We start from the raw sequence: 23,166 nt of genomic DNA on the forward strand, positions 1-23,166 counted from the left end.
TTACAGCCGCCATGTTCCGGTTACAGCCGCCATGTCCCATTTACAGCTGCCATGTTCCGGCTACAGCCGCCATGTTCCAGTTACAGCCACCATGTTCCGTTTACAACCGCCATGTTCCAGTTACAGCCGTCATGTTCCAGTTACAGCCGCCATGTTGTGGTTACAGCCGCCATGTTCCGGTTACAGCCGCCATGTTGTGGTTACAGCCACCATGTTGCAAGAGCAGTCCCTAAAATGGAGCATATCTTCTGCAAAGATGAGATATTCAAACCAACCAATGAATGCACATAACTGGAGTTTTCCAGTTGTAAGCTGAGAAATGAATCTTGTTGTGCTCTGAGGCCTGGAACCTGGATACAAGGTGGTCAGGAGATACTTGGCTAGAGGCCCGTTGTGTGTGGAGTGGTAGTGCGGGGTCAGGAGCTGTGTGTTCAAGTGCCACCGCAGGGTTTGATAGCCATGTGTCATAAAGCTGATTGTCAGCCTGTAAATCCTGCTGATTCACGTGGCAGACATTCAGATCGGGAGAGCTTCCTGTTCATTGTTGGAGCTGCAGTCCCCATGTTCAAAGGCTCCACACACTGTCAACCTCGCTCCAAAGATCACCCACACACAAGGTTGTCTCAAGTTGGGTGTGTTGGTTGCACAGAGGAGTTTAACCAGCCCTTATCACCCTGTCCAGCTTCAGTTGTTCAACTGGGGAAGTTAACTTGAAGAGTGGGTGAGTACTCCCAGTCTCAAATGATTGGTCAGTACCATCTTTGAAGCAAATGTCCCCAACCGTTATATGCAGCTCAGGCCTCAGGTACGCTATCCAGCTGCTCTCACTGAAATCCATGCAATGAAAATTCTGCTCAAATTCATTGAAATAAATTCCCACTGAAATAACTCCAACTGCAACATCCCAGAACACTTCACAGCCTGTCATGTACTCCGTGAGGAATGAGAGACACTAAACATGTCTCACAGATAGGACATTAAACTGAGACTTGTTTTCTGGACGAAGGGGTAAGGAAACACTGTGATGCTATTTCAAAGAGTGGGGGAGTCTTCTCCAGTATGCCAGCGAATATTTATCTCAAATCAGTGTTATAAAAAAGGTAGATTGTCTGGACATTATTGCATTGGAGTTTAATTAATAAACTTAACTCCAGCATCTGCAGTTCTTACTACCTCTAATTCTAACATTCCTGTTTATGGGATCTTTCTGTGCACCAATTGGCTGCTGCGTTTCCTGTGACGGTGACTCCATTTCAAAATTACTTCTTTAGCCATAAAGGGCTTTGTGGCATGCTGAGGCTATGAAAGGAACCTTATAAGAGACCACAACAAAAACAGAAGTTGCTGGAAAAGCTCAGCAGGTCTGGCAGCATCTGTGAAGGAAAAAAACAGAGTTACCGTTTGGGGTTCGGTGACCCTTCCTCGGAGCTTCCCCAGTTCTGAGGAACTGGTCAGAGAGTAATTGTCAGTGAAGGTTCAAAGTTTTGGCAAAGATCTGTAGCTCAGGTTGTGGGGGAGGTTGTTGACTTGCTCGCCGAGCTGGCTTGTTCTCATTCAGACGTTTCGTCACCATGCTAGGTAACATCATCAGTGGAGCCTCCAATGAGGCGATGTTATACTATTCAGCTTGGAATTTATACTGTCCGGTCCATTATGGTGAGTACTGTCATTTCCGGTTTTGATCTGTATGGGTTTATATATGGGTCCAATTCTATATGTTTGTTGATTGAAGTATGGATGGAGAACCAACAGGAATTCTTTGAGGCACTGTTCTCCACCCATACTTCAATCAACAAACATGTAGAATTGGACTCCATATACAAACCCGTACAGATCAAAACTGGAAATAAGAGTACTCACCATAACAGACCAGACAGTATAAATTCCAAGCTGAATAGTATAACATCGCTTCATCAGAGGTTCCACTGATGATGTTACCTAGCATGGTGACGAAACGTCTGAATGAGAACAAGCCAGCTCGGTGAGCAAGTCAACAACCTGATGTCAGTGAAGGTTTTTGTGAAGCTGTTGTTGTTGGCCTGACCACTCCGTACCTGCAGTGTAGTCACATCACTAGGGAAATATGTTGTGAAGGTACTTGTGTACCAGCACTGTGTCAGCCAAGGTCTTCAGGCCACACAGCACACGTTAAGCTTATCAGTCTTGCCCAGTATGGGGTTTGCTACAGCAGTCAGACTCTGGAAAATGCCAGGTACAAATAAACACAGCCCAGGCTGGTAGGTAAGTGTCCTTATCGCTGGGGCTTGTTGTTGTTACTTAAGCTGTAAACTCTCTCTCTCCCCCTGCTCCTTGAGGCACACAGCTGCACGGTGAAATCCTTTTGTTATCACCGCTATTATGTAAAGAAGGAGAGGGAATTTGTATTTACACAGCGCTCCTAATGAATTCAGCAGCGCTAAGCCTCAGTTAAATGGATTACATGGATTTTACTGTTTGGGCTTTAGATAATTAATGGCTGCTTTCAATTCTAATTGACAGAATATAAAGTGCCGCTTGTAACCTATACTCGCGAGGGATGTGCCCTATATTTGGATGTGACTGGTCTGCAAATGCAGTGCTGGGAAGTGAGGAAGTTACTGAGATGAAGCAAGGCTCAGTCATTGAGTGGCCTAAATAACAGACACAGAATGTGGCATTTTGCTCCCATTGGCACCTGGTGCCCACATTGTAAGGGCAACTGCCCCTCCTTTAGTGAGTAAAGGTGTGTAAACTGCTGCTGTTGTGTTTGGCAATGGCATTGTATCCACATATAACAATAACTTACATTTATGCACATCTTTTATTTGATGAAACACCCCAAATCTCTTCACGAGAGCCTTGCCAAAAAAAATGATATCGAGTCACTCAAGGAGATGTGAGGTGAAATGACTTTTAAAAAAAGTAGCCAAAGATATAGGTTTTAAAGACTGCCTTAATGGGAGAAAGTGAGGTGGCGGGGCAGAGAGATGGAAGGAGGGTATTCTAGAGCTTGCTGCCCTGACAGCTGATGGCACAGCTACTCATGGGATTCTGATTAAAATCGGGGATGTAGAAGAGGCTGGAGTTAGAGGAGCACAGGTATGGGATAGGAGGAGTTTATGGAGATCGGAGTGGTGGGCTGGAGGCGAGGCAATGCAGGGATTGAAAAACATGGATGTGAATTTTATAATCAAGATATTACTTCATTAGGGTTATGCCAACGTAGGTCAATAAGCAGAGGGGTGATACGAAGATGAGCTCCCCTGATAAGAGTGAAGACACAGACTTTTGGATGCCCTCCACTTTACAGAGAATAGAGTATGGAAGACCAACACACATGTCCATTAGAATAGACAAATCTAGGGGTAACAAAGGACTGTTTCAGTAGAAGGTGAGCTGAGACAAGGTTGACGTTGTTACAGTAATAGAAATAAGTGCGTCATAGAGCTGGCCTGACTGTGAGGTTAGATGCCCATCTCAGGGTCGTATGTGACGTGAGGTTTGCAAACCAACTGGTTTAACCTCAGAACTGGGCCAGGGAGATGGATAGAATCACAGAGTCCCTACAGTGTGGAAAGAGGCCATTCAGCCCCTTGAGTGCACTGACCCTCAGAAGAGCATCCCATCCAGACCCAGCAACCCCCTACCTTATCCCTGTAGCTCCACATTTAGCATGGCTAATCCACCTAACCTGCACATCTTTGGACTGTGGGAGAAAACCAGAGCACCCGGAGGAAACCCACACAGACACGGGGAGAATGTGCAAACTCCACACAGACTGTTGCCCAAGGCTGGAATCAAACCCATGTCCCTGGCACTGTGAGGCAGCAGTGCTAACCTCTGAGCCACCATTCCACTCAGTAGCTATGGAACAGACTGAAAACAGCTTCAGCCTTCCCAACTTTTAACTGGAGGAAACTTCTGCTCGTGCTGAGCTGCATATTAGGGGGAGACAATGGCCTAGTGGTATTATTGCTGGACTGTTAATCCAGGCACTCAGGTAATGTTCTGGAGAACTGGGTTTGAATCCTGCCATGGCAGATGGGGAATTTGAATCTAACAAAAATCTGGATTTAAGAGTCTAATGAAGAGTATGAATCCATTGTCGATTGTCAGAAGAAAACATCTGGTTCACTAGTGTCCTTTAGGGAAGGAAACTGCCATCCTTACCTGATCTGGCCTACATGTGACTCCAGACCCACAGCAATGTGGTTGACTCTTAAACTGCCCTCTGGGCAATTAGGGATGGGCAATAAACACTGGCAGGACACAGGAAGTACATCCGGAGGGCACGAAGAGATCAGAAAAGGAACGAGTGAATGTGGAGAGTAATTAGAGAAAGATCTACATTCAGGGCTAGAGCAGGCCACCCACTAGAGGAACAAAAACAGAAGTTGCTGGAAAAGCTCAGCAGGACTGGCAGCATCTGTGAAGAAAAAATCAGAGTTAACGTTTCGGATCCGGTTCTGAGGAAGGGTCACAGGACCCGAAACGTTAACTCTGATTTTTTTCTTCACAGATGCTGCCAGACCTGCTGAGCTTTTCCAGCAACTTCCGTTGTTGTTCCTGATTTACAGCATCTGCAGTTCTTTCAGTCTTTACTCACCAGAGGAAGTTTGGCCCAGTGGTCCATTGAAGGGGAAGGACAGTGCTGTCTATCTTCGTGACAGAGAAATCCATGAGCTCCTCACACTTAGTGCCACAAGCAAGGGGGGCAGAGGTTTAAGGAAACAATTTGGAGTAAAGAATAGAAGCCCATCTGAATAAATAAGACCATTCCCACGTGTCCCCAACAAAACACAGTTAGTGACCTCAACCTGGCAAATGATTGCCCCCAGACACTTGCAAGTTAAAAATGTGCTGCTTGTTCCGTGGTTCAGTGAATGTATTTCTTGAGTGATGTGAGCAGACAGAAAGAGGAGCATTCAGGTTAATGCTCGGTCAGTGAGTTTCAGACACACAGCGACAGTGGTCTCAGGGTTAGAGAGTGGAACAACCTACCCAGGGCTCCTCTTCATCCCTACGGTCTAGTCACGCCCTTTAGAGGAAACACGTTTCTGTTAAAAAAAAGTTTGTACATTTATATAGTGCCTTTCAATCCATCCCAGAGTGAGTGAAGTACTTTTGAAGTCAATCTTCTAGGAGACGTAGCAACTAATTTGTGCACAGCAAGCTCCTACACGCAGTAAAGCGATAATAAATAGATAAGCTGGTTTCTTGTTGATTGAGCAATAAATATTAGGTCTGGGCACTGCTGAGAACTACATGGATGATAGTATAATGTAGGGTATGCAGGGTAGTTTGATCTTAGTAGGATTATAGGTCGGCACAACATCATGGGCCGAAGAGCCTGTACTGCGCTGTAATGTTCTTAACTCCTCCCGCTCCTCTGTGAGATAATGCCATGGGATCTTCCACATCCACCAGAGGGTTCACTGTGTGTCAGATGTACTGGTTGTTAGAAGTGAGAACCTATCCCATTCCCCAGTACTAATGTTCTACAAATTGATGAGCACAGGAATTGACCAAGAGAAACAAAAACTCTAAACAGATTGTGTGCTAGTTGTGACATATTCACCAAAGTTCTAATTTGCACTTTTGGCTGAGTTCTGATGGGTTGATCTCTCAACACTGCATTGATTGTTTCTTCCAAAACCATCTGCCTGTGCCTCACACTGCCAGCCTCGCCAACCGTCCCTGCACCACTACAGTGAGAGATTTTGATTGGATTACCTCAATACTCAACCATCCGCTTTGGAATGTGTTAAATGCTGCCTCGGACGGCCAGGCTGAGATGATTAAGTGCCAATTGCAAAGTCAGAATTTTGCGCATTTTGGCATTGACCTGGAAAAAGGAAGTTCACTGATGTTGTGGATAATAAAAGGCACGAGTGCAGAATTCTGGGAGATTGCGTTTTCTTGCAACATGACAAGTTATTCAGAATATTTTTTGGGGGGATTTTGTATGGTCTCCAGGGACAGTCTGTCTGAACCAACTAATGCAAATGGTTGTATCTTTACAGCATGTCTCTGCTGAACCACAGCTGTGACCCAAACTGTGTGATTGTCTTTGACGGAAAACAACTCCAGCTTCATGCAATTCGACAGATTCAAGCTGATGAAGAGGTAATTGCTTATGGGGTGAGAACTGCAAACGAACTTATCGAAGGAATTCAGTTGCACTTTGTGCTCGGAGTCCCGTTCAGCCCTCATCAATCCGTTCATGGCCCCACCACACCCCACCTGTGTAATCCCCTCCAACCGTACAACTTCCCCGATCTCTGTATTCCTCCTCTCCTGGCCTCTTGCTCTACCTTCGATGGCTGGGCTGTCAGTGAGGCCTTTCACATTTACAACAACAACAACTTGCATTGTCCGGCTGTAGGAGAGATATTATTAAACTGTGGAGGGTTCAGAAAAGATGTACCAGGATGTTGCTAGGACTGGGGGGTTTGAGTTGTAAGGAGAGGCTGGATAGGCTGAGACCTTTTTCACTGGAGCGTAGGAGGTTGAGGGGTGAAATTACAGAGGTTCATAAAATCATGAGGGGCATGGATAGGGTCTTTTCCCTTGATTAGGGGAGTTCAAAACTAGGGGGCTTATATTTTAAGGTGAGAGGAGAAAGATTTACAAGGGACCCAAGGGGCAACTTTTTCACACAGAGGGTGGTTTGTATGTGAAATGAACTGGAAATGGTAGATGCAGGTACAGTTGTAACACTTAAAAGACATTTGGAGGTACATGAATAGGAAAGGTTTAGAGCGATATGGGCCGAATGCAGGCAAATGGGACGAGTTTAGTTTTGGAAATTTGCTTTGCATTAATGAGTTGGACCAAAGGGTCAGTGTCCATACCGAATGACTGTATGACAATGACTCATTCAAAGTAGTAATACATGCCTAGGAGCTCCAAGGAGAGATAGAAAGCAAGATTTCACACCAGGCTCTACAAGTGTAAGCATCTTCAAGGAGGAGGGAGGGTGTAGAGAGATGTAAATGACTAATTCCAGGGCTTACTCTCGAGGCTGAAGGCTCGACCCCCAATACTGGAGCAATTTAAACAGCATTCTTTAACTTAATTTGACAATACAATCATTAAGCAGACAGACTCCACATCGCTGTAAAGGACTCAGACTCTGCATCTCGTGGATTGGTTGTGGAATCCTTTAGTAGCTTGGGAATTTGGGATCATATTGAGAATTTCCCTCTTTCACTCAGGTTTGACCTCAATGACATTCTGACTTACAGTGAGGCGCTGTGTAGTAATCGTCATGAAATAAGTAGTGTAAACGAAACACCACCAACATTGGCCAGAGCATACAAATGAAGAATTGTTCCTGTGTATTTATTAAGTAGCCCAAATCTCGCTTTCTGGGAGTGAACATTCAATTTGAACAGGTGTCACAGGGCACTAATCCACAACGGCAGAAGAATGTCTAGCTTTGCATTAACAGTATTAACTTGCTTTCACTATCTCTGCCACAACTGCATCTTCCATATCTCACGTACCATTGCACAACCCAGTACAAAACTTCCCTTCAAACACAACCACCCTTGGTTTAAAACCTTAACTTTCTGCGGCTGCAAGGAATAAAGTTATGGAGGTTTTTTTGTGTTAATTGTGCAAATACTTATGTTTTTTTTCAATTTGGCTGTCACCTCTGTTGCTTAAGTTTATGACGAAAGGTAACTAACGTATGCCATAAACATTAAAGTTACAGCTAAATGAGCATCAGCAAGTCCTCGGGTACTGTGGCAAATGAAATGCTCATCCTTTTAGGATGGTCATGTTTTCCCAGAATCAGGAATGGTCACAAGTCTGTGTGGATATGTGTGAGTATGGGATGAGACAGTGGAAGCAGACCCCTATCCCTACACATGACCCAGCTAGAACAGTTTGGTTCATTTGTATTAGGGTAAGAAAGTGAAAATTCTGCCTCACCGTACTCAAGATTAAAAGCTTTTCACTAACAATATGCCATCATTAATGTCTTCAGTGGTCTCTGTGTGTTTGAGCAGAAATGTGAACAGAGCCTCAATCATGTGACCCTAAACGGGCCCCATCACAAGAGTGCACAGAGCCACTGTTAAATCCCATTGACATCTCTAGGGAGAGTGTGTCTCATGGAATCATCATAGAATCCTACAGCATCACAGGGTGTCATTTGGTGCATTGTGCTTAGGTCAGGTCTTTAAAATTGCTATTCAGTTCTCTTTCTCCCTCATATCTGCACCCACCCCTTCTCCACAGCCCTGATTTTTATTTTTTCCCTTTTCCAAGTATTTCTCCACTTTGGGAAGTTGTTGTTGAATCTTCCACGAGCCTCCCAGGTAGCGTATTCCTGATCATCACAACATGCTTCATTAAAGAGGCTCATGGCCACTGTCACTGATATGCCAATTAAACCAATGTTCTCTGCTTGTTGATGCTATGGTTGGTGAAACACATTCTCCTTCTTAACTCTCCTTCTTAACAACCTTTCACAATAATGAATACTTCTATTAAACCTCCTCTTGAACTATCCAATTCCTCTAAAGCTTTCACAATAATGAATACTTCTATTAAATCTCCACTTGAATTACCCTGCTCCCAATTCCTCTACATCTTTCTCAATTGATGTTCTTCTTACCTTGCTACCCTTCTTATAAATCTTCTCTCCACTCTTACCAAAGCCTTCACATCCCTCCTGGGGTGTGGGGCCCAGAACTGAACCCAGTCCTCCTAATGAGACCAAACCAGTTGTTTACAGAGGGCTACCATAACGTCCTGTGATATGGTTCTACAATTAAAATTCTCAAGAGTGCTGCAGCTTGTGCTAAGAATGGGTTTCCTCATAATTCCAATTCAACCTCTGGATTTTTATTGATCTCCCTGGAACAGGGGATTGGCGGAAAGGAATTCTTGGGTGACAAGTCATCAGAGAGTGCCCCATGCATTTATGATGAGTCGAGGTAGGGGGTAACATCAGATTCCCACCTCGATGCTGCAGAATTGATGGGTCAAAAAGACAAAATGCCAAAAGTAATTGCCTTCAAGTAGAGAACAAGACGTTCATCAGAACTTGCAAGCCTCAGAAAAGTATGTCCACCACTAGCTGTGATTCTGGGATTGGAAGTCATTGATGAAATAACCCAGACTGTGCTATGAGCCACAGTGGGAACCGATGGAAGGAACCTTGGCTGTCTGTCTGATGTATTTGCAATAAGCTATGTACATAATTACACAGCACCCTGTTTTATGTTGACAGAAGGAACTTGTGGATACATTTCCTTTTTTGTATAAAAAGGTGCACATGGAGAGAGAGGTGATCTCTGCTGCATCCCTTCGCAATGCCCAAACCAATCAGCTCCTATCTGCCTGGTCTGAGGATTCAGATTGACAGTTCACTGGTGTTCCTGCATCTCCATGCCGATGATGGCTCAACCAATCATTCAGCCTTTTCTCATGTTATACCACGTGGTGTCCCTTCTTTCACATCTGTTTCTTGTGTACTCATTCTGATGAGTACAACACAAAGAGCTTTGACTTCTTGCCTCCTTTTAGCAAAGTTTAAATGCCAGATGTAGTGAAGAGTGACAGGTTGATGGGGATGGGGTGGGTGGAGTGTTAGTAGGAGGTCCCACCACGTTGAAGCATTTGAATGGCATTCACACAGACCACTGTTTTAACAATCAGTTAGTTAGTGTTTCCTTTCAGGCAGCAGTCGGAAAATTTCCTAAGAGTCCTACGATACTAAAGCAGTCCATGTCTGAATGCAACAAACATGGACAATATTCGGGCAGGACAGAATCTAACCATCGCCCCTTTACATTCAATGACATTGTCCTTGCTCAGTCTCTTACTGTCAACATCCTAGAGGTTACCATGAGCCAGAAACCGAACAGAACCAGCCGTATGAACACTGTGGCTACAACAGCACGTCAGAAATGAAGAATTAGCAATTAGCTCAACTTCAGACCCCCCAAAGCCTGTCCACCATCTACAAGGCACAAGTCAGGAGTGTGATGGAATACTCCCCACTTGCCTGGATGGGTGCAGCCCCAACAACACTCAAGAAGCTTGACACCGTCCAGGACAAAGCAGCCCGCTTGATTGGCACCACATCCACAAGCATCCACTCCCTCCACCACTGACACTCAGTAGCAGCAGTGTGTACTGTCTACAAGATGCACTGCAGAAATTCACCAAAGATCCTGAGACAGCACCTTCCAAACCTGCAACCTTTGCCCCCCCAGAAGGACAAAGGCAACAAATACGTGATAACATCCCCAGTGCAAATTCCCCTTCAAGCCAGACACCAACATGATCTGGAGCTACATCGCTGCCCCTTACAATCCTAGAACTCCCTCTCTGACAGGACTCCCTACAGCTGAAGGACGGCAACGGTTCAAGCAATTGGTTCACATTTGCCTGCTTGAGGGCAATTCAGGATGGGCAATAACTACTGGCCTTGCCCCATGGAGACTGTATCCCACAAACAAATATTAAAAAAAAGTTGTGCTCACAAACTGACATGCTGTTATCATACACTGCTGGGTTTGGTCTTCGTCGAGTCTCAGTCATGGCAAAACTCAAAAATTGGGGTGGAATTTAAAAGCGATAAGCCTCGTTTTGTTTATCTCTGCAAAACCTATCTTCAAAGCGCTGTTTTTCTGGGTGAGGAAGAGACAAGGTAGCTTTTCACTTTCCAACCTTTATCACCCTGCCCTTAATCATCCAGTAAACTATTCCTGCAGCCTTTGAAGTTACTGTTGTTATCAGGATAATGAGGTGCTCAGCAGCAGCTAGCCAGGTTGTAACTCCCCCACAGTCAAGGACAACCTGAATGTGCCTTTACCTGGCTCTGCACCATATGCGCACAACAGATACCCTGTAACAAGAAACAAGGAAACTGAGATACTGACTTACAGACAGTTTCATGGCTGCCCACAGCAGTATGTCATTGCTCGCTGCCTTTGAACTTTTACAGCCTCGGTTATGAATACAGTCGAAGTTGAGATTTTGACAGCAAACACCTCAGGATTTGGCTGACCTTGCATTCACCTTTTGTGGCAGCAGCAGTGAAGTGCAAAGGGGCCGGGCTTGAGCAACCGGAAAGCTGGGGCATGTAAAGGAAGGTCAGTGATTCGTTGGAGAGCCAAGGGCCAGTCCAGTTCGTCCCCTGGTGCATTCGTTTTAAGAGGAAACGCATGCACTTATGTACCGCCTTTCGTGACCTTCTAGAGCAGCCGTTGAAATGTAGTCACTGTTGGGACATAGGATACACAGCAAGCCAATTTTTACACAACAAGCTCCCACAAACAGCAATGTGATATTGACCAAATAATTAGTAAAATCTTTCTGATGTTACTTGAAGGATATTGGCTAGGGCAATGCGGATAACTCTGCGACATCTGTAATAGTGTCATGTGATCTTTTACATTCATCTGAGGGGGGAAAATACAGGGCTTGGTTTAATTTCCGAAAGGCAGCGGCCTTGACTGGTGCAGCACTACCTCAGAGTCAGCCTGGAGTTGGTGTTCAAGTCGCTGGAGTGGGGGCTCGAAATCAGGAGTGTCCGACTCAAGTACCAGTGGGCGTCTCAAGTGATGCTGGCTTCCTGCATGGCCTTCAGTCTCTCATATAGGGGGATGTGCTTGAGAAACTGGAGCCACCTCACAAATAGCACTCAGCTGTTCACACCTCACATTCGGTTGGCATGGGTGGCTCAGTGCTTAGCGCTGCTACCTCACAGCACCAGGCTCCTGGGTTCACCTCCCCCCTCGGGTGACTGCCTGTGTGGAGTTTGCACATTCTCCCCACATCTGTGTGCCCAGGTGTCCTGGTTTCCTCCCACAGTCCAAAGATGTGCAGGTTAGGGTGGATTGGTCATGCTAAATTGCACATAGTGTCCAGGGATGTGCATGCTGGGTGGGTTAGCTGTGTGAAGTGCAGAGTTACAGGGATTGGGTAGGGAGGCTGGGTCTGAGTGGGATGCTCTTAGGAGGATCAGTGTGGACTCAATGGGATGAACGGCCTGTTTCCACACTCTAGGGATTCTGTGATTCATTCCACTCTTCAAAGGGGCACAAACAAAGACGAGAACTCGAGGACAGAGAGGATTTTCCTGCTGACTTCATGTAACCCAGAGCGGAGAAATTTGCAGACGTCAGCTGCTGGGGCAAACTTCCTTCACAGATAGCAATTAACATCTGGCTGACCCCAAAAAGGAGAAGGTAAATGCAGCTTCATCTCAACAGATTAAAATTTTGTGCATTTTACAGTACAAGGTCTCCTACTGGTAAGACAAAGTCACCAAAAGTTTCCTCTCCAAACTTGAAAAGAAACATTGTGCAGTTAGAGGAGAGATTGAAACCATCTGAATGCCTGGGTGGATATAAAGGATCCCATGATGCTATTTTGAAGAAAAGTGGGGGGATTATTGTTGGTATCCTGACCAATATTTATCATCCAATTAACATCACCGAAACTGATTATCACATTGCTATCTGTAGGGGCTTGCTGTGTGTTAGTTTCTGCATATCCTACACGATAACAGCAACTACACTTCTTTATTGGCTGTAAAGCATTTTGACGTGTCCAGTGGTTAGGAAAAGCATTACATAAATGCAGAAAGTCTTTAAGTCCCTTTAAGTCGTATAAAGTCATAGAGTTGTATAGCACAGAAACAGACCCTTCGGTCCAACTTGTCCGTGCTGATCAGATATTCTAAGTTAATCTGGAACAAAAGCAGAAATTACTGGAAAAACACAGAGTGTCTGGCAGCATCTGTGAAGAGCAATCAGAGTTTATTTTTCGGGTCCAGTGACCCTTCCTCAGAACTGATGGTAGCTAGGAAAGTTTATTTGCAGAAGATAGGGTGGGGGAGGGGTTAAGGAGTAAATGATAGGATAGAGCCCAAAGAGAGAGAAGAACAGTTGGACAGACAAAGGAATGGATAACAGTCAGACTGGGAGGGTGAATAGTTGTTAATAGGGACTGTTAGTGGCAGGCTATGTGGTAACAAGGCCTGGTGTGTGGGGGTTTGGGGCAAGGACATAGGAGAGCTCAGGCCCTAATATCATTGACCTCATTATTGAGCTGCAGGCTCCCCAAGAGGAAAATGAGGTGTTGTTCTTCCAACTTGCGTTGAGCTTCGCTGGAACACTGCAGCAAGCCTGAGACAGAGATGTTGGCTCGGGAACTGGAAGTTCAGGGTCTTTTTGGGTTGACTCTTAACTGCCCTCTGCGCAATTAGGGATGGACAATAAATTAGGGATGGCCTAGCCAGAGACACCCTAATCCTGTGAATGAATTTTTAAAAAAAATTCCTGGCCAGCCGTGTAATGGAAAGAAATTGAAGTTTTTGCCATCACAGTCCATAGCTCCAGGCAACAATGTGCTTGGAAAAGAGCTTTTGGTTGAAGCACTGAGACTCCCTGAGTGAACTGGAACCCACCACATATTTAAGATGAAGCCTAATACTGTTTTAAGGGCTAAGAAACATAGTAAATAGGAGCAGGAGTCAGAATAGGGAGTGCAACAAAGATTCCAGGGATGGCAGGACTGATGTATGAAGAGAGGTTGGACCGATGTGGACTTTATTCACTGGACTTCAGTAGAATAAGGTGGCGGGGACGATCTCATAGAAGCCTATAAAATTCTAGCCTTCAGGGTAAATCCAAGAAGGATGTTCCTGCTGACTGGGGAGTCTAATCCAGGGGTCACAGTTTAAGGTCACAGACTAGGCCATTAAGGACTGTAATGAGGAGAAATGTCTTCACCCAGAAAGCGGGGAGCCTGTGGAATTCTCTGTTGCAAAAAGCGGTTGAGGCCAAAACGTTGAATGCTTTCACGAAAGAGTTAGATATGGTTTTTAGGGCTAAGGGGAATGGAGAGAAAGCAGAAACAGGGGCCTGAATCAGACAGTCAGCCATGAATGGTGGAGTAGACTCGGAGGGTTGAGTGGTATACTCCTGTTCCTAATCTCTCTGTTTCTGTCCTATTTGGTCCTTTGAGCCCGCTGCACCATGTGGATCATGATTGTGACAGGTTTTGATCCTTTGGTAGTTTGTCACATGGTAATATTGGGATTTCTGTGAGTCTCCCCCTGCAATTCCTGTCTCCTTCAGCAGGTCCAGTCTCCCCCAGAGAGGGTCTGCTCTCTGTTCCCGAGTTAAATATGCCAAAAGGAACAAGGTTTCAATGGTTGGGAAAGGCGAGGCAGGCTTCTGTTTGAATACAGATCCTCACAGGACACGAGTCCTAAGCGGAAGAAATGTGTTTAATGAATGAACACAGTTTCTGACACGTAGATGGGGGTAATCTCACTCTCTGCCATTCCTCTAGCACCACCCTGTAGGACAGGATGTCACCTTGCCGATGGAACGCAGGATGTTGACAACTAACCCCAACTTGGATTTTATTTTAGTTGATAAGAAACGTTAGTAATGTTTTGGCTCAACTGTTTTGTGTTTCCTTCTGCCCACCAGCTGACCATTAGCTACATTGATGTGATGGCAACCAGTCCAGAGCGTCGGAGACAGTTAGAGACGCAGTACTGCTTTACATGTGATTGCGAGCGATGTGAAACAGCCGACAAGGTTTGTTATCTCTGAGTTACTTGGGGAGTTGTTTGGGTCCCAGTTTCTTGTTTTCACATTTTATCCACGCTTCGCTTAATCCTCTTTGAAAGCCGCTTCACCCGTTTCCACTGGCTCCAATGTCTTGTTGCATTAGGGTCTTAAATGTTTAGAAGCTTGTTTATTTCAGGGGCTGATGCGTTGGAAAAGTACAATGCTAGAACAGGTTGTGATGGAGACTGGGAGGTGTTACGGGTTGGGACTCATCAATATTAATGTTCACCGGAAAAATGAGTTCAAGTCCAGCTCTCAAGCTGATGTGGTGGAAGTTTTTTTTCCTGTCTTTTTCGTTTGTGATTGTTAGTGTTTGATGTTGTATCAGCCACGCTTCACCTCTGAGTCAGGACATTATGTGCTCAGGTCCCACTCTGGAGACCTCAGCCCAGACTGACACCCACATGTGGTACCAAGAGGGTGCTGCTCTGTCACTGATGCTGTTTTTTAGATGTGAAAAGGGTGACATGACAATTATCAGAGCTTACTGTACCATAATCAATTGCTGACTATCCTATAACAGCAGCAGCAACACTTTAAGAGGTATTTAACTGGCTGTAAAACACTCTGGGGACAGCCAGTGATTGCGAAAGGTGATGTATGGATATATTTCTCTCCGTTATAGAAGATCTCACAGGACTGTTACAAACAGGAGCAGGTCACTTGTTCCTAATGTCTTAGCCGATCTTCATTCCCTGAGCTAAAACAAACCCCATATCATCTGGTCACTATCACGTTGACATTTGTGGGGTCTTTGTGCACTGAGACATGGTCTTATAAGATCCTAAGGGGTCTTGCCAGGGTGGATCTGGACAGAATGTTTCCTCTTGTGGGAGAGACAAGAACATAGGGACACGGTTTAGAAATACGGGGTCTCCCATATAAGTCGGGGGAAAGGGGAAATGTTTATTCTGAAGGTTCCGGGTCAATGGAACCCTCTTCCCCAGTGGTCACTGAATACATTTAATACGGAAATAGGTAGATTCTTGACCAACAGGTAAAGACACCATTGTCCCAGATACAGGGCTGCTGTCCCATTACACAGAGACAGCTGGTGGTGAGTTTAACCTGAGGGCCCTCACATCTCAGTCAAGTGGCAAGCTTGAGAAGGCACAAGCACAGGGTGGAATGGTGGCTCAGTGGTTAGCACTGCTGCCTCACAGCGCCAGGGACCCGGGTTCGATTCCACCCTTGGGCAACTGTCTGTGTGGAGTTTGCACATTCTCCCTGTGTCTGCGTGGGTTTGCTCTGGGTTCTCCAGTTTCTTCCCACAGTCCAAAGATGTGCAGGCTACGTGGATTGGCCATGGTAAATTGCCGTAGTGTTCGGGGATGTGAAAGCTAGATGGGTTAGTCATGGAAAATACAGGGTAGGGAAAGAGCTGTGACTGGGTGGGATGCTGTTTGGAGGGTTGGCCCAGACTTGATGGGCCGAATGGCCTGTTTCTGCACTGTAGGGATTCTGCAATTCATGGTGACCTCAGCTGGTAGGGGAAATTGAACTTGTACTGTTGGTATCATCTCTGCAGCACAAACCAGACCCCATTGACTAAGAAGAGAATCAGTGATTATTGGGGGTATCAGGAATGTGGAGCTGCAACATAAGTGCAAGTCTTTCTTTTTATATTTTGGATTGAGCTGGGGAGAGTCTTAGTTCTGGACACTGTCTGTAAGTCCACAGCCTCAACTCCACAGAGCTCTGCATCTTCAAAATGTTGACAGAAGTGAGATACTGGCTGTCTCTTGATCCAGTGGGTGAGTTACTTTCGAACATTATTTATGAAGTAGAAAGAATTCGCTGTTATCGAGCGAGTGTTAAAGTGATGTCTTGAGGTGTGTTGTCACTGCACTGACAGTTTCTTAGCAGGGAACATCTGATCAACCAGGGATTGAAGTGGATTCCTATAAAGTTGTTTTTTTTGTGTGTTGCTGGACTCTGGCCAGAGATTTATTTGCTCAAACACACAATGCCTCCTTGCCAATAAATCAGGCAGAATGGCTTTTCAAATCAATTTGATTCACTGCGAGGGAGCTGCTTCTTCATTATCTTCGGGGCTTCAAGAACAGTCAAGAGAATGAAAGAGGCCAGTGGATTGACAAATATCAGTCGCGAGCACGGCTCTGTAACCTGCTGAAGACAGGAAGCCAATGGGAATAACAGGAATCGAGCATCTCTTTTTCCTGTAAAATTAGCACCACTTCCAGGGCCACAGTCACTAACCAGCAGGGCCCAGGTACTGGAGGTGCTAGAGATTGCAGGACTTTCTTTATTCCGTCCTAGAATGTGGGGTTACTGATAAGGCCTGCATTTGTTTGCCATCCCTAATTATCCTTGAATTGCGTGCCTTGCTCGACTGTTTGGGAGGATAGTTAAGCATCAACCACATTGCAGTGAGTCTGGAGTCACATCTGGATTTACATCGTAAAGGTATCAGACCCTGTACTTTGGAGGTTGTGTATTTCACTAGACTGAGGGAGTATACAATGAACTTCAGTGGATGACAACATTATGCAGTGAACCTGACTGGATTCTAACAGCATACTGTGAACCTCAGCCCTTTGAGGCAGTGTACAGTGAGATACACTTGATAGAGACAGTATACAGTAAGATACACTGGATAGAGACAGTGTACAGTGTGCTACACTGGATAGAGGCAGTGTACAGTAAGATACACTGGATAGAGACAGTGTACAGTGAGCTACACTGGATAGAGGCAGTGTACAGTGTGCTACACTGGATAGAGGCAGTGTACAGTAATATACACTGGATAGAGACAGTGTACAGTGAGCTACACTGGATAGAGGCAGTGTACAGTAAGATACACTGGATAGAGATAGTGTACAGTGAGCTACACTGGATAGAGGCAGTGTACAGTGAGCTACACTGGATAAAGACAGTATACAGTAAGATACACTGGATAGAGACAGTGTACAGTAAAGTACACTGGATAGAGACAGTGTACAGTAAGGTACACTGGATAGAGACAGTGTACAGTGAGATACACTGGATAGAGGCAGTGTACAGTGAGCTACACTGGATAGAGACAGTGTACAGTAAGGTACACTGGATAGAGACAGTGTACAGTGAGATACACTGGATAGAGGCAGTGTACAGTGAGCTACACTGGATAGAGACAGTGTACAGTGAGATACACTAGATAGAGACAGTGTATAGTAAGATACATTGGATATAGGCAGTGTACAGTGAGATACACTGGATAGAGACAGTGTACAGTGAGCTACACTGGATAGAACATAGAACATTACAGCACAGTACAGGCCATTCAGCCCTCAATGTTGCGCCGACCTGTGAAACCAATCTGAAGCCCATCTAACCTACACTATTCCATTATCATCCATATGTTTATCCAATGACCATTTAAATGCCCTTAAAGTGGGCAAGTCTACTATTTTTGCAGGCAGGGCATTCCACGCCCTTACTACTCTCTGAGTAAAGAACCTACCTCTGACATCTGTCCTGTATCCATCACCCCTCAACTTAAAGCTACACTGGATAGAGACAGTGTACAGTAAGATACACTGGATAGAGGCAGTGTACAGTATGATACACTGGATAGAGGCAGTGTACAGTAAGATACACTGGATAGAGGCAGTGTACAGTGAACTATGCTGTATAGAGGCAGTGTACAGTAAGCTACACTGGATAGAGGCAGTGTACAGTAAGATACACTGGATAGAGACAGTGTGTACAGTGAGATACACTGGATAGAGACAGTGTACAGTGAGATACACTGGATAGAGACAGTGTACAGTGAGCTACACTGGATAGAGGCAGTATACAGTGAGATGCACTGGATAGAGACAGTGTACAGTGAGATACACTGGATAGAGGCAGTGTACAGTGAGTTACACTGGATAGAGGCAGTGTACAGTGAGCTACACTGGATAGAGGCAGTGTACAATAAGATACACTGGATTGAGGCAGTGTACAGTGAGCTACACTGGATAGAGGCAGTGGACAGTGAGATATACTGGATAGAGGCGGTATGCAGTGAGATACACTGGCTAGAGGCGGTATGCAGTGAACATCACTGGATTGAGGCAGTGTACAGTGAGTTACACTGGATAGAGGCAGTACGCAGTAAATATCCCTGGATTGAGGCAGTGTACCGTGCGCTACGCTGGATAGAGACAGTGTATAGTGAACCTCACTGGATTAAGGCAATGTACAGTGCATATCACTAGAAAGAGGCAGTGTACAGTGAGATACTCTGGATAAAGGACAGTATGCAGTGAACTTCACTGGATTAAGACAGTGTAGAGTGAATATCACTGGATAAAGACAGTGTACAGTGAACCTGAAAGTATATTGTATAAGACTCAGAAATATTGCTGTCAAATCAATACTGCCATCGGCTCGATGTTTTACATCTTGTCGGTCAAAGCGACATTCAGGCGTTCGTCTGGCTTGTGTTTCTGATGAGCAATAGCTCAATGCTTGGCTGCTCACAGGATGAGGGAGAGAAGGCCAGCGGACATTTCTATTTGCTGATTACAGCATCTTTCACAGCTCACTGAGTTTAGTGATATACTGTGCAGACTCTGGACTGGATGATTAATTACTCAAAGCTTGAGAATAACTGGGCTATAAATAGCCATTTTGTTCAGGTAGCTTGCCACCTGGGCTCAATTTTACAGCTTGAACAGGAGGTAAAAATGTGCTGACAGCTTAATACATTGTCCTCCTGAGCATGGGCAGAATTAAACCAGTGAGGGTCAGAGAGACACCACGCACCTTCAAACCCCACAGCCACTGAGATATTTGCCTTCAACACTTGGGGAATGATGGATTGACCAGTGAGCCTCATCATGATTTCAGCAATTTAGTCAGAAAGTGCAGCTCGCCCCTAAGGTCATTGAGGATCCCAGCTGGTGCTGTGCCAATGTTGGCAGAGGTTCAATAGGTAGCAGCCATGCCTCTGATTCAGTTCAAGCCCCACTCCCCAAACCCGCTGGCATTGCCCCTGTGAGGGAGTCTATCAAATGTGAAATGTTAAACCTGTCTGCTGTCTCGGATAGATGGGAAAGATCCCATTCTTTTGAAGAAGTGCAGGAAAAGTACCTCAATGTCCCAGTCCGTTTTGACTCATCAATTAATGCACTTTTTAAATGTAACATATTTCTCACATTGCTGTTTGTGGGAAGCTGCTGTGTGGAAATTAACTGCTTTGTGTCGTATATAACAACAGTGACTTAACTTCAAGGGAGCAGGAAAACTGACGTTTTGGGTCAGGAGCCATTCTTCACAAACCCGAAACGTCAGCTTTCCTGCTCCTCTGTTGCTGCCTGGCCCTGCTGTGTTCCTCCAGCTCCACACTGTGTTATCTCTGACTCCAGCATCGGCAGATCTTACTATCTCCGAGTGACTTAACTTCAGTAAGGTACTTCATTGAATGTAAAATGTATTGATATGTCTTACAGCTGTGAAAGGTGCTATGTAAATTCAAACCTGGCTTTTACCCTGGGGGCTAGTTGTTTTTATCTCAGATAGAAACAGGATGAATCACAGTTTCTCTGTCCTTCCCATCTGTCCTTCTATGTCTCATTATTCGCTTTCTCTTCCATACCAAATATGGAACTGATTCTGAAACGCTGACCTGGCACTGAATTTTACTTCCAGGGCCTTGATCCCAATACCACGGTCAGGAAACAGGCCTTGAGAGGATCCTGGGGGCAGAGTTTTGAGGAGGCAGCCAGCTCAGTGAGCCCTGTCTAATTACAGACACCAGGCAAATCTAGCAGCGCCTGGAGGAAGGTGGGGGGGAAGGCAGAGCTGGGAGGTTGTGACCACCGCATCTGGGGGGGGCCGGTGCTGCTGAAGGGACATGCCGGGACACCCCAGAGATGGCCTTTCAGGGCTCCACAGTGGATCCACGCTGGGCTGCGTTGCAAAATACATCTTTGCCCCTCGGAGGCCTCCAGCATGCCATCCAGATTTAGATTTAGATTTAGATTTTATTGTCACAGGTACTCAAGTACAGAAGTACAGGAGTATAGTGAAAAGTGTATAATCTCACCCCACACAGTGCCGTCTTGAACCTAAGGATAAAATAACTTATGTACAGAATAGTAAGAGAAACAAGAGAAAATGTAGAAATGTAAAGACATCAGGTAAATAGTCATCATTAAAGTCTTTCGTGGTTTAAACTAGGAAAATAAAGGAATAAATTAAAAGTTTTAGTCTTTGATGAGCCCTCTGTTTCTCTCGCTGTGCAGGAGACCTCAGCTGCCTGTTCTCGATGCCACTGCTCCAACCACAACAGGGCAGCTCACCTGCCATCTTGGTAATTCTGATGCCATCTGATGAGCACCAGTAATTTGCACTTTAGAACATAGAACAGTACAGCACAGTACGGGCCCTTTGGCCCACGATGTTGTGCCGACCTATTATCCTAATAAGATCAATCTACCCTGCATACCCTACATTTTACTATCCTCCATGTGCCTATCCAAGAGTCACTTAAAAGTCTCTAAAGTATCTGACTCCACTACCACCGCCGGCAACACATTCCACACGCCCACCACTCTCTGTGTGTTTATTTGGCTAATTAGCTGTTGGGCAGGTGGCGATCAACCTACAGAAACCCCTCCCTGAAAGCCGGCGGGTGTTGGGAATGAGCTGCCAGACCCGCACACCACAAGATGAAAATGGTGGGCTGGTTTGTCTCTTCTTCAGTCCCCAACTCAGCACATGCCCTTCTTGTCTTCACAGCTGCTGTGTATTTTAAACAGATGTTTCACATGCCAGCTCTCCTACATTTCTCACACCAGATCTTATTTCTGGAAGAGATGAGTCTTCTCTGTTTTAAAGTTTTGTGGCAGGAGTGCGCTAATTTACGTTCTGAGACCAGGCTCCAGATGAGGCCTAGCTGTGTATAACTGGCTCAAGCCTGAGACGGAATGAATTAACTGTATCAGGGAAGATACTTAAGTCAATCAAATATCCACTGAGATGATGTGTTGGCTCTCGCACGAAGAAACACACTCACAGCGTCTACATTAATGGTTAACGTTAACAGGCTTCAGGCTTGTCACACCACCACCATCATCACCACCACCCAAATATATATATTTACACACACACACACACAGACATACACACACACATATACACACACTCACACACATATATACACACACAAATATATATATTTATACACACACACATATACGCACACTCACACACATATATACACACACAAATATATATACTTATACACATACACACACACAAATATATATATTTATACCCAAACACACACATATACACACACTCATACACATATATACACACATTCTCACACACACACATATATATACACACACACACACACATATACACACACGCACACGCACACATACACACACACATACACGTTCACAAACACACACACATATACACATACACACACATGCACATATATATACACACACACACACATATATACACACACACACACACACATATACACACACACCCCATTGAAGTTAGAAGCTGGAAGGGAGCAGGTACTGAATAAGAATCTTAGGCTCATTCACAGTTGAGACTTGTGGTTTTCAAGGAAAATATACACATTGTAGAGAAAAATGGTTGCAGGTAGGATGCAAACTTGGTGCAATGAGAATAACCTCTGTCTCAACGTCAGCAAAACTAAAGAACTGATCATTGACTTCAGAAAGAAGAGAAGAGAACACGCCCCCATCCACATCAACAGAACTGAGATTGAGAGGGTGGAGAGCGTCAACTTCCTCGGAATGATGAGAACTGACAACCTGTCCTGGATTTCCCACGTAGATGCAACAGTCGAAAAGGCACAACAATGTCTCTTCTTCCTCAGGCAGCTCAGGAAATCTGGCCTGTCCACAAGGTCCCTCACCAACTTCTACAGATACACAGTTGAAAGCATACTGTCCAGGTGCATAACGGCCTGGTACAGCAACTGCTCTGCCCAGGACCGTAAGAAACTACAGAAGGTGATGTGCACAGCCTAGACCATCACGGAAGCTAACCTTCCATCTATGGGCTCTATTTACACGGCTTGCAGCCATGGAAAGGCGGCCAACATTATCGAAGACCCATCGCACCCCGGTAATGACCTCCTACAACCTCTTCCGTCAGGCACGAGATACAGAAGCCTGAACACATGTACGAGCAGGTTCAGGAACAGCTTCTTCCCGGTTGTTATCAGACTGATGAACGGACTCTGTAGCCTCAAATAACGCTGATCTTGCTAACGTTGATCTTGCCTCGCACACACCCTGTGCACTGTAACCTGTATGCCTCTGTCTTAGTCTTTTTGATCTGTACATCCGTTGCTTACAGTCATCTGCCTGTACAGCTTGTAAACAAAGCTTTTCACTGTATTTCAGTACATGTGACAATAAATCAATCAATCATCAGAAAACAATGATGTGGTGGTACTGCTATCAGACTAGTAACCCAGAGGTGTAGGCTATAAGGTGTGGAATGTATATTTATATGTTCAACTCCTACCTCCACAATGGTGCGATATAAATTCAGAAAATACTTCTTGAATTGAAAATTTGTCCTT

General features: G+C 45.1%; 1 protein-coding gene across 1 annotated transcript in view; it reads left to right on the top strand.

Moving 5' to 3' along the window:
- Positions 1-23,166, top strand: part of smyd3 (SET and MYND domain containing 3) — a 674,587-nt gene that overhangs the window by 564,227 nt on the left and 87,194 nt on the right. The window contains exons 7-8 of the mRNA XM_048601439.1: positions 6,003-6,105; positions 14,451-14,561. Coding sequence (XP_048457396.1) covers positions 6,003-6,105; positions 14,451-14,561 — 214 coding nt within the window. The remainder of the gene's footprint in view (positions 1-6,002; positions 6,106-14,450; positions 14,562-23,166) is intronic.

The sequence above is a fragment of the Rhincodon typus genome, chromosome 9, assembly GCF_021869965.1.
Source record: "Rhincodon typus isolate 14 chromosome 9, sRhiTyp1.1, whole genome shotgun sequence".
NCBI classification, from domain to species: domain Eukaryota; kingdom Metazoa; phylum Chordata; class Chondrichthyes; order Orectolobiformes; family Rhincodontidae; genus Rhincodon; species Rhincodon typus.